Source organism: Amblyraja radiata, chromosome 12 (genome assembly GCF_010909765.2).
Source record: "Amblyraja radiata isolate CabotCenter1 chromosome 12, sAmbRad1.1.pri, whole genome shotgun sequence".
NCBI classification, from domain to species: Eukaryota; Metazoa; Chordata; class Chondrichthyes; order Rajiformes; family Rajidae; genus Amblyraja; species Amblyraja radiata.
Genome location: NC_045967.1, coordinates 55,726,254 through 55,738,763, shown reverse-complemented (window position 1 = coordinate 55,738,763; position 12,510 = coordinate 55,726,254). Strand labels below are relative to the sequence as shown.

Here is a 12,510-nt window from a genome sequence, read left to right as displayed (position 1 = left end):
GGAATCTAATAAAAGAAATCGCAGAGGCAGTATTTCACATGATCAAATGAAATCTAATACTCATATCTAGGAGGAGGCAGAGAAATATCCCAGGGCTAGAGATTAGCCAGGTTGTCATTGACAATAGCTAAAATAGTGTCGTCTCTACCAGAGAGGAACAAGTTGAACAAATATAACAGTCAACAGTGACTTCAAAACTGTCCCCTACTCCCAATTCCTCCGTCTACGCCGCATCTGCACCAAGGATGACGTGTTCCAAACCAGGGCATTGGAGATGTCTTCATTCTTTAGGGAACGGGGGTTCCCCTCTTCTACTATAGATGTGGTTCTCACCATGGTCTTTTCTATACCCCGTAACTCTGCTCTCATTCCCCATCTCCCCACTCGTAACAAGGGCAGAGTCCCCCTTGTCCTCACCTTCTACCCTACCAGCCATCACATACAACAAATAATCCTCCGACACTTTCGCCACCTCCAACGGGATCCCACCACTGGCTGCAACTTCCCATCTCCTCCCCTTTTGGCTTTCCGCAGAGACCGCTCCCTCCGTAACTCCCTGGTCAATTTGTCCCTTCCCACCCAAACCACCTCCCCTCCTGGCACTGTCCTTTGCAACCGCAGGAAATGCTACACTTGTAGCTTTACCTCCCCCCTTGACTCCATCCAAGGACCCAAGCAGTCTTTCCTGGTGCGGCAGAGATTCACCTGCACCTCGTCCAACCTCATCTATTGCATCCGCTGCTCTAGGTGTCAACTTCTCTACATCGGTGAGACCAAGTATAGGCTTGGCGATCGCTTCGCCCAACACCTCCGCACAGTTCGCATTAACCAACCTGATCTCCCGGTGGCTCAGCACTTCAACTCCCCCTCCCATTCCGAATCCGACCTTTCTGTCCTGGGCCTCCTCCATGGCCAGAGTGAGTCCCACCGTAAATTGGAGGAGCAGCACCTCATATTTCGCTTGGGTAGTTTACACCCCAGCGGTATGAACATTGACTTTGAATTTTAGGTAGTTCCAGCTTTCTGCTTCTTTCCCCTCCCCTTCCCAGCTCTCCCACAGCCCACTGTCTCCGCCTCTTCCTTTCTTCTTCCCGCCCCCTCCATCCCCATATCAGACTCAAGAAGGGTCTCGGCCCGAAACGTCGCCTATTTCCTTCGCTCCGTAGATGCTGCCTCACCCGCTGAGTTTCTCCAAAATTTTTGTCTACTTTCAAAACTGTCGTATCACTTGAACAACTTTACTCTTTCTTTTCAGAAGTTGAAGAAGAGAATAGGCTCTGTTCATGGAGTAGATGGGATTTATGGAGATATTTAAAGGACCTTTATTAAGGTAGCACATAATATACTGATGAGCAAGGTCAGAATGTTGAGGCAAGGAAAATGTAGAAGAATGGATAACTGGCTGGGATCACAGGATTGTTATTCACAGTGGAAGAGGATAGGGAGCATTACTGGTGGAGTTTACTGTAACAACTTGGACTCTGTAATCAAAAAGGCATTCTAAATTTACAGATAATGCTAATTAGTTTGGTGGTGGGGGGGGGGGGGGGGGGGGGGAGATAGAGAGGACCTGCCAATATTAAGAACAGCAAGAAATAAACTTGAAAAATGGGCAGATAATTTTCTAAAGAAATGCTCCACAGATAATGTATTTGAATATGAAGACTAAGATGATTTATACATGGCAAGGTGAGAGATAAAACCAAGGGTGATGAAACAAAGAGATCTCAAAGTACAGATGCACCAATCTGTAAAAGAAATGTCACTGGTTAGCAAGCTGGTAAAAAGAAAATTCTGCTCAAACAGTCCTCAATCATGATTAAATAACTTAGAATACTGCCTTGTTGTACAAAGATATTAGAGGGGCATGAAGACAGCTTGATACCATTATCAGGAAAAGATGCTCAGAAGTGAGAACAAAACAGTGAGGGTGATCAGATAGATTTTTAAATTATGATTTCTTTTTTTGATGAAGTGAATGGAGACAGGTAATTTCCATTGTGCAGAAGAGTATAACAAGAAATCATCAATATCAAGTAGTCACCCAAAAAATCAAATGGATAATGCAGAAGAGATATCTTTGACTAAAGAGTGGTGAGAGTGTTCGTGTGGAGAGAGAGATTAATGATGTATTGTCTTTCTGTCGACTGGATAGCAAGCAACAAAAGCTTTTCACTGTACCTCGATACATGTGACAATAAACTAAACAGAACTGAGTTCTGTGAGAACTAACAGGGCTATGGTTGAAGTGAATAGTGTGAATGCATTTAAGGGAAGGCTGGTCAAGTGAACAGTGAGTGAAAACCCCTTCGCCTGTGTCCATCTATTGCCTGCCACACTTTGTGCTGCTCTCTCCGCTCTCCCAGCTTTCTCCCCCCTCCCCTCCCCTCATCCACCCCACCAACAATCAGTCACGATCCAAAATGTCACCTATCCACGTTGTCCAGAAATACTGCCTGACCCGCTGTTACTCCTTGTGTCCTTAAGTGAATGATTGGTGTGAATGTTGTAAATGCATTGAAGGGAAAAGGCTGGTCAAGCACATGAGGGAAATGCAATTAAATGGCTAATAGATTTGGCTGGGTAATGGCTAATGACTAATAGATTTAGTTTGGATCGGCTAGAGGAGTCATGATTGTTGCATAACTAGCGGAGAGGACTGGTAGGGCTAAATGGTCTGTTTCTGGACATATTGCGATGTAAGTGTAGGTAACCAGCAGGAAGGTTGTTTCTTCATGTCCGACGATGATATTTTACATTGCTTGTAATTACTAAGTCAGATGTGCAGCGCCTTCTGAGCTGCCCCTAATGCTTTGGATCAGGAATAATTCATGCATTGTATCATCTGGTTCAGACTTCAAATCAATAGAGCATTCTTCATTTGTGTTAGATAATTGTGTACATGCTCTGCAAGAAAAACAAGTCTTGCCTTTTGTTCATACTTACCCCAAGCAACTTTTCCAGTTAAAAGTAATTAATCTTAACAGTTCGTGAATGCTAGTATAACGCACAGTGAAAGCTAACAAGGTTACTCTAGCACATGTACCTGACAAACATCTTTATTGAAAAAATATTGACATTGGAGATTGCACTGAATCTGATGCCCTTTTAGAATGCAGGAGAGCCACTCAGTGAAAACTGAGCTGAAAAATAATGTACTTGTGTCACAGTTTTAAAATCTTACTTTCCATATAATTTCCTTGCATGTAGCGTCAGTCAAAGAAACATACATAGTGATGGCAGTGTAGGCTGTTTGGTCCTTCATGCCTGCTCCAGCATTCAATAAGATCATGGCTCATCTTCCCTCAATACCATATTTCTGATCATTTCATGCCTTTTGGGGGAGAAAGCAGCCTACCTCCTTAAATATCCAGCAATTTGGCTTCCACCACTTCCCATGGTAGATGACTCCACAAATCATTTTGAACTAAATGCCATAATCATTACTAATTATTTTTCCTTTTACATGACATTGCCCAAGCAAAAGGAATTCTATCCCCAAGCTATTTGTGTTTGTTAGCATACTGTATGGCAGAGCATGTTTTAAGGGTTTAATATGTAGGAAGGAACTGCAGATGCTGGTTTACACCAAAGATAGACACTAAATGCTGGAGTAACTCAGCAGGACAGGCAGCATCTCTGGATGGAAGGAATGGGTGATGTTTCATGTCAAGACCCTTCTTCAGGTCTTAAAGGGCTTAAATCTGCTGGAAGTAAAGTAATTGCTGAAACTGTTTTAAGCAGCAATTGCTACTTCACAATACAGTCTGTTTCCAACCATTATTCCTGAAATAATACTGGTGTATTGTACTAATAAAAGGCCATTAGCATCTTATATTTCATTTGCGAGCTAGCATTGCCTTGTTCCATTCTGATATTAAATGCTGTGTAATAGCAGCAAGGAAGCTAATTTTCATTAACCATAGTAGAAGAGACATCAATAAATTCCATTTATGCTTTCTTAATTCCAGCTCCCTAGCCAAGTTGTAGAAACTTGATTCATAATGTCAGACCTTAACCGTACATCGATGCTGTGAAACATGAAGATATTTAACGAGATAAAGGAAAATAAAGAACATAAGGGGCCAAGTGGTTTAGATCAGCAGTGCATGCAGGAAGATGGTTAGGTGAGTTAAGTGATGGGCTGAACAAATAGAAGTAGATAGGCCTGATCATTAAAGAGTCAAATGCATCTGGTATTCAGTAGTTCCTGCTTCTGTCTAACTTCACTGCTCATAAATCTACTCGGCTTGAATCTTAATGTTGCTATTAATGGGATTTTAAAGTAGTTAATATAATTGTAAAATATACTAGTTTTGCAGTCATGGTCTTTGTCTGTGCTCTTTTCAGTTGCAAATGTATGATGAAGCTTTAAATGTTCGCTGTTGAAGATATGGAATGGACAGTAAAATATTATCCCCCTTTAAAATGTATGCACAGATTCATAATATTTAATGCTATATTTAAGAGGGAGTTAGATGTGGCCCTTGTGGCTAAAGGGATCAGGGGGTATGGAGAGAAGGCAGGTACGGGATACTGAGTTGGATGATCAGCCATGATCATATTGAATGGCGGTGCTGGCTCGAAGGGCCGAATGGCCTACACCTGCACCTATTTTCTATGTTTCTATGTTTCTATAAATATATACAGCACATCGATATAAACAGGCTCTTCAGCCCACTCTTCTTCTTCTCGTGTTCATCTTGTCACAAATGTTGACCTCTCTGTCATCGTCCGTCCTGAAAAGGCCGCAAGCTTCCGCCGACAATCAGTCCACTAAGTCTGTAACATCAATGATTCATTGATACTTTATTGTCACATGTACCAAGGTACAGTGAAATACTTTGTTTTACATGCAACCCGATAAAATAATGTAACAGACCTCACCTCGGCAGTACACAAGTGTCGCCATGTTTTGTCGCCGAAACTGTTACAGAAGTTCACCGAACACTCCTATCTCTGCAACAAACAGTCCTATCTCTCATAACCTATCCATTGACATTAATATTTCATTAATCCCATTTTATATTTCCCCTCCGGATTCCACTACTCATCTGAACATGAGGGGGAATTTAGAAATACCAATTAATCTGCATCTTCGGGAAGGGAAGGAAACTGGAGCACCTGTAAGAAACCCACGCGGTCACGGAGAATGAGCAAACTGCAAATAGACAGTTAGACGGTCACGGTGGCGCAGCGGTAGAGTCTCTGCCTTACAGCGAATGCAGCGCCGGAGACCCGGGTTCGATCCCGACTACTGGTGCTGTCTGTACGGAGCTTGTACGTTCTCCCCGTGACCTGCGTGAGTTTTCTCCGAAATCTTCGGTTTCCTCCCACACTCCAAAGACGTACAGGTTTGTAGGCTAATTGGCTTGGTAAATGTAAAAATTATCCCTAGTGGGTATAGGATAGTGTTAAAGTACGGGGATCGCTGGTCGGCGCGGATTCTGTGGGCCGAAAGTGCCTGTTTCTGCGCTGTATCTCTAAACTAAACTTAAAAAATACAGCAGCAGAGGTCAGGATTGAATCCAGTTCTCCAACACTGCGAGTCGGTGGTTCCACTCATTGTGCCATAGTGCTTCCAGATTGTTATGGAGTTGCAATACTCATCTGTATTCACTGAATGAAGCGTCGAAGATCATCTTATCTCAAGCTCATTGTTCAAGTATTTGTTTGTTGAAGTTTGTTCACCAACCAAAATGATTTTTTTCCAGAATGAAGGAAAGGTTAAATATGCCACACAGTTCTTGGATCAGAGCATGAATATTGTGTGAACTGTTTTATTCCTAATATTCCTCTGGCCTTTTGACTGTGGTACTTCCTGCAAATAAGAGCAGAATATGAATATGATGTCAATATAACCCTCAAATACATCATTTCCTAAAATATTATTCAGCAGTGGAAGAATAGTAGCATATCTGAATTGCAGTGTTCACTTTCCATAATAACTGTCATAAATTCTGAATTAAATTGTTAATAATATAAAAGCATTAATATTCTGATGGATGTAAACAACAATATTCATGACTTGGAACCCTTTAGATTAAAATTGCCCACTCATGCAACATAAAAAATGTTTTCAGTCTACACTATTCCATGCCTTCCTCCATTTAAAGACAAAAATATGTTTTGCCATCTGCACAGACAATAGACAATAGGTGCAGGGGTAGGCCACACGGTTCTTCATGCCAGTTCCTGCCTTCTCCCCATATCTCCTGACACCTATCTTCAAGAGCTCTATCTAGCTCTTTCTTGAAACAGTATTCTATAGCTCTCTCTCAGAACAGTATTCCATAGGTAGACAAAGGATGCTGGAGAAACTCAGCAGGGGTGAGGCAGCATCTATGGAGAGAAGGAATGGGTGACATTTCAGGTCGAGACCCTTTTCAGCCATGAAGTATGGTAATGAAGGTTGTTACGTACAGTATCTCAAAACCAGAACTTGTTACAAAGTTTCCTCAAACTAATTTTAATGTGTTCCACGACCAGTATCAGTGATACCTGATTTTCAAAAAGCAGGTGGTTTCAGTTATGGACTTAATCAACTGCTGACTTCATTTTTCAAAAATGATCCTAGTTACTTTTTAATTATTTAAGTTGATTTCAACTATAATTTAGTTTAGTTTAGTTTAGAGATACAGCACAGGATCAGGCCCTTTGGCCCGCAGAATCCGCACCGACCAGCGATCCCCGCACATTGACACTACCCCACACACACCAGGAACAATTTACAGTCATACCAAGCCAATTAACCTACAAACCTGCACGTTTTTGGAGTGTGGGAGGGAACCCAAGCTCTCGGAGTAAATCCACCTGGTCACAGGGAGAACGGACAAACTCCGTACAGACAGCACAAGTAGCCAGGATCAAACCCGGGTCTCTCGCGCTGTAAAGCAGCAACGCTACGGCTGCGCCACCATGCCGCCCTATCTCTCTACAAAGTTTGGTGTTCGGTTTCGTCTGGTGAAGTGGATTGGATTCTCTTGCTATCATTGGGTGGGTGACAGTCGGCGAGGATAAATAATCTGTGCATCGATTGAAAATCCTAAATCACTAAAAATCTTTTCAGTCCTAGCAGAGGACTGTCTCGTGAATAAAGAATAAAACACGATGAAGAAAAGAGTAAGGTACACCTCAGTATTTTGGAAACCATGATATTTAATCAGAATGTTGGTTACTGATCATATAAATGCAATCAGTCCCTTAGATTTTTGACAGCATATAAGCAATAAACAAAAAAACCTCCAGTGATGGAAAACTATGGGAGTTATAAACCCAATGTAATCTCACTCCTTCCAAATATTCTTGAATTTGTTCTTGGAGATGCTTTCTATACTTTCTTTATTTTGTCCTTGGAGCAGCAGAGTGGTGCAGTTGGTAGAGCTGCTGGTTCACCGTGCCAGAGACTCGGGTTAGATCCTTACCTAGGGGTGTGTCTGTGTGGACATTCTCAAAGAGGCCTGGGTTTGTAGGTTAATTGGCATCTGTAAACTGCCCCAGAGTGTAGGGGTTGGGAAGTGGGATAATATAGACTAGTGTGAATGGGTAAAAGGACAAAAAGTGCTGGAGTAACTCGGCAGGTCATGCAGCATCTCTGACAACAAGGATAGGTGACGTTTGGACCTGCTGAGTTGGACCTTTGTGCCCTTTTGTGTCTTAACCAGCATCTGCAGATTTTTATTTCTATTGTGAAGGGGGGAGCGCTAGCTGACATAGAATTAGTGAGCCACAAGGCCTGTATCCATGCTGTGACTTTCAATCAATATATTAATTGTATATAAGCTAACAAAAAATAAATTGTGGAGAAGGATGGCATAGTACTTTAGATAGTGGAATCTAGCTACTGTTTGTTCATGTTGTTGTGTTGAACTGAACTGGAGAACTCTCATTAATACATAGGCCTAACCACCCTACTTTCTTGAGAGTAAAAATCATTGGATTTATTTGCCTTCTAAATAATTATTTGTAGGATACAAAGGTATTCACCTACATTACAGCCAGATACCGTGTAGGTGAATACCCTTCTAACTACTGTTTACAGCTATTGTCTAGTACAAAGCGATGAAGTATGAATTTGGTTTTTGTGTGAGTTTTTGGATGTAATCTGAAAGGTGTTGTGGAGAACTCAAATCTTTGACATTGCTCCATTTAACTTTTAATAGATGGCGTAGGTGAATGTGCATTTTGTTTTGTCACATCCGTGCCCAGGAAAAATAAATTCAAGGGATGTATTGTTTAGAGTACCTATTAGGAAGTTTTCTTTCCATTTGGTCCTGGTTTTAAGATGATCTGTCTTCCCTGGAGACGATTTCCTCCATGAGTTTAATTGGTGTGTGAACTCACTCCCGGGTGATTTGGAGATGATTAGAATGTGAATCAGTCAAGTACAGCATTCTCCGAGGATGTGAAAGTGATGGAGTAACTTACCTGCTTCTTCTGACTTTAAAGACGCGGCAATGAGTCTCTTGAGATTGTTGAAGAGCCCAATTAGAACCTTATGTTGACGTGTGGTTTGATTACGTGTGGTTGATGTTTGTTTAGATGGTGACGTTTTGGTGAAATAACCAAAGTATTTTCTCGAAATGCCCAATAAACCATTTGAAATATCTGTGCTGACGAAATAATGTGAACAAGCCTGCTTTTTAAAGCTGACTGATTTGTGCATGCTGACAGTTTGATAAGAAAGAGTAACCAGCAAGATCAGTTGTCATTTCAACTTTTGACCTGTTGCACGGAGAGGAAGGAACTGCAGATGCTGGTTTAAACTGAAGATAGACACAAAAAGCAGGAGTTACTCAGCGGGACAGACAGCGTCTCTGGAGAGAAGGAAAGGGTGACGTTTCGGGTCGGGACTCTTCTTCACTATTTGAAGTTGGTGTCAGTACAAAGGAGGTTAATAGCTGAAGCTTTCACCATGTTTTGAGGACAATGAGTCAAATTGTTTTAATCAAGCTGATGCGGTCAAGATCTCCAACATAGACTAGATTAAATCTCATCTATCACTCTAGATATAGCATAAGCTAAATGTGAACAAGAATTATAATAAACCTTAAAGGCTCTTTTTTTTTGAATAGTGGATTGACAAACGTAATGTGTGCATTGATTAAGTGAGTACCCTTCCCTTGTGTGTTCATTATGCCTTGTTCTTCATAATCATGCCTTCTAATTGATTTTCCTTTTCAAGGTTCTTTAGATTTACATGCGTTCAAGTGTTTGTACATAATCACGCCCGCATTACTCTTGAGTCTGAATGTACTCATCATAACGCATAACAGTGTATGATTCTGCAAGATAATTGATAAATTAAATACAGCACGCCAGCATTACTGCAGTTCGGGTAACAGAAATGCAACCGTATGCGATTCACAAGTCACTGCTAAAAAAAATTCAGTTATGGAATAAAAATTCTGTCTTACAGTATTTGTGTGAAAAGTAATAAATACAAAATGTATGCAGAGAAGTGAAACAATTTAACAAGGACAACAATTGCTGGCTGCCGGTTCACAACGGTTCACAATGGGAGACAACGTAAGGCATTTACTTTGGAAAGTGACGTGGCAATTTCTTCTGTTGCTTCTTGCAGATCAATACTCTGAACAACATAATGTCCATTATCTGTTCATTAAAACAACAATTAAGGTTAAATCACAATTCCCTTGCCTCCTAGACCATGAGGGTGCATTACCGTTGAAAGAAAAACCTCCTATAGAAAATCATCTCCACTTACAACGTGAGATTTGGAGAAGCCAGAGGAGTTTGCAGCCCCAGTGTAATGCAGGAATACACTGTGGTTGGGCAACAACAGACAGACATTCATAAGTGAAGAATAGAACTTAACACGGGAATGTTCTTGCCATCATAAGAAACATTTGGTTCATGAAAGACTCGTAGACACATTCAGCAGATGAATATGATGAGGACACGTACAGATTTCATGTTCATAAGTGATCGGAGCAGAATTAGGCTATTCGGCCCATCAAGTCTACTCCACAATTCAATCATGGCTGATCTAACTTTCCCTCTTAACCCCATTCTCCTGCCTTCTCCCCATAACCCCTGACAGATTTGTACATTTAAAACCTTCAGTGACATAAATGAACTCATCCCTCATTGCTTTCCTCAGTCTGGCCTTTCGCATCATCAGGTTAGCAAGTTGTACATCTTATTTCTCAGCATCTTTTGAGTACCTCCACTTGTTCAGTCTCAGGGCTCCTTGAAAGCTTTCAGTTGCAACCACTGCCAAGCTCTGTTCATGTTTTATCCACAAACTATTGGTCCTACCTTTTTTTTCCTTTTGTCTCAGTAACTGATTTAGTTTAGTTTAGAGATACGGTGCGGAAGCAGGCCCTACGGCTCACCGAGTCCACGCCGACCGTTGATCCCCGTACACGAGCACCATCCTACACACTGAGGACAATTTACAATTTTAATCAAAACTAATTTATCTGCAAACAATTATGTTTTGGAGAAACATCAGGAACATGTTTCCTGCCTCTAGCGTGTCCAAACCCTTAATAATCTTATATGTTTCAATAAGATTCCCTCTCATCCTTCTAAACTCCAGAGTATACAAGCCCAGCCACTCCATTCTCTCAGCATATGACAGTCCCGCCATCCCGGAAATTAACCTTGTAAACCTACGCTACACTCCCTCAATAGCTAGAATGTCCTGAGTCCAAGAATGTCTTGAATGTCCAAGAATGTCTTGAATGTCCAATTTGGAGGCATAGAAAACGGTATTGAGTTGCTAGATTATTGACTGTTCAGCTGGAGGTGAATCGGGGCCTTGGCTTCAATAAGTCCACGGGAGCAAAAGCTGCTAAAGGAATTACTGTGCACTGTGAACAATCAGAAACAGGGTGTTTGGGAAGATACAACCCCCTTTGTAATTCCCACCATTTCCACCTTGAAAAAATACCCTATTCAAATACAAAAAAAGTTAATTTAATGGTTTAAAGTTATATAAATGGTGAAATGTTTGATTGCTCTCAGCATTGACAAAGTCATCTGCAGTATTTGGTGCACTTTGAATGAATATTTGCATTTTTTTCAGACAAAGTAAAATTAAAAACACCCAGTGTGCTAGTCAGCAACCATTGAGAAACATTTATAACAACACTTCAAGTTAGAAATAATAACTGGAGTCAGTGAAATCTGTCGAGAAGGCAGCTGCGACATTTAAATTTCTCTAGTTTTAATTTCAGATTTCTGAAGTAGGCAGTTTCTTTTATCTGTTTGTTTGAAGTAATTTTCATCTTGTTGTGAATAAACTATTGCATGGCAAATAGTCAAGCACCCTCCTTTATTAATAGAACAAGTGGTAAATAAAACCTCCGAAAGTGAGTTGATTTTGTTTCCTTTCTTGGAAAAGTCCCATTTTCTCCTTTGCATGTACCTTCTCTTAACCTGCCTGAAATCAAAAGTTGTTTGATTAATGTCCTCCTCACGATATTCTTAAATATCTTTATTACTTAAAAAAAAATCTTAATGGTTTTTGGCTGCACAAGTTCAGCAGTTTATTGGTAGATTCCAACTTCTGTATATCATCTTTCCTTATGAGGTCTGTACAGTACAGCTTGTGCCACTTGTCAATCATTAGTTTCCTTGGAAAGGATATCAACATTTCCCTCCTGTGGCGAGTAAGGTCAAAAAGTCATTCGACAGGAGTAGAATTGGGCCATTTGGCCCATCAAGTCTACTCTGCCATTCAATCATGGCTGATCTATATCTACCTCCTAACCCTATTCTCCTGCCTTCCCCCCCATAACCTCGGACACCTGTACTAATCAAAAATGTATTTATCTCTGCCTTAAATATATCCACTGACTTGGCCACTGCAGCCTTCTGTGGCAAAGAATTCCACAGATTCACCACCCTCTGACTAAAGAAAACCAGACAGAAAACAGTTTCTCTGCGAATTTGAACTGTTTTGCAAAACCTGTTCTTGTCCAGAACTAATCTTATCGCAGCTGCCCCACCAGCATTGAAGGAAATATTGTATTTTCTGTGTGTCGTGAATCTGTTTTAAAATGGTTTTTCAGCTCTTTTGACACTTTTCAAATTGTGGTAACATCGTTACTGTACTTTCTTTTTTTAGATGAATCTACGTTCTATATTCACAGAGGATCAACAACGAGTATTGCAGCGTTATTATGACAGTGGAATGAGAAATCAGAGTAAAAATTGCTTTGGATTAATTATACAGTGTGCTCGTGAAACAGGTTTAGATTTTAATGTAGTCAGGGTAAGTAGAATAAATTTTTTCCACGATAATATTGAAATAAAAAGAACTGCGGATGCTGGAAATTGAAATAAACGCAACGCTAGAAATACTCATCAGTCAGGCAGCATCTGTGGAGAGGGAAACAGTTAAAATTCTGATTAAATTTCATGGACATGAACTGTTAATTCTGTTTTCTCCCGCCATACACCTGCGCAGTATTTCCAGCCAAATTGAAACTCTTGCATTTATATCGGATGCCTTCAATGTAAAATGTTCCAATAGTGCCC

At 40.8% G+C, this 12,510-nt stretch overlaps 1 protein-coding gene across 10 annotated transcripts in view; it reads left to right on the top strand.

Annotated features, from left to right (window-relative positions):
- hdx (highly divergent homeobox) overlaps positions 1-12,510 on the top strand; it is an 86,453-nt gene that overhangs the window by 21,820 nt on the left and 52,123 nt on the right. For 6 of the 10 annotated variants that reach the window (XM_033030829.1, XM_033030825.1, XM_033030826.1 and 3 more), the window contains exon 3: positions 12,098-12,244. The exons of 2 other annotated variants lie outside the window; for them this stretch is intronic. In XM_033030829.1, the coding sequence (XP_032886720.1) occupies positions 12,098-12,244 (147 nt within the window). Of the gene's footprint in view, positions 1-9,418; positions 9,529-10,943; positions 11,340-12,097; positions 12,245-12,510 lie in introns of those variants that run through there. 2 more of the 10 variants (XM_033030823.1, XM_033030824.1) reach the window with 2 other exon arrangements.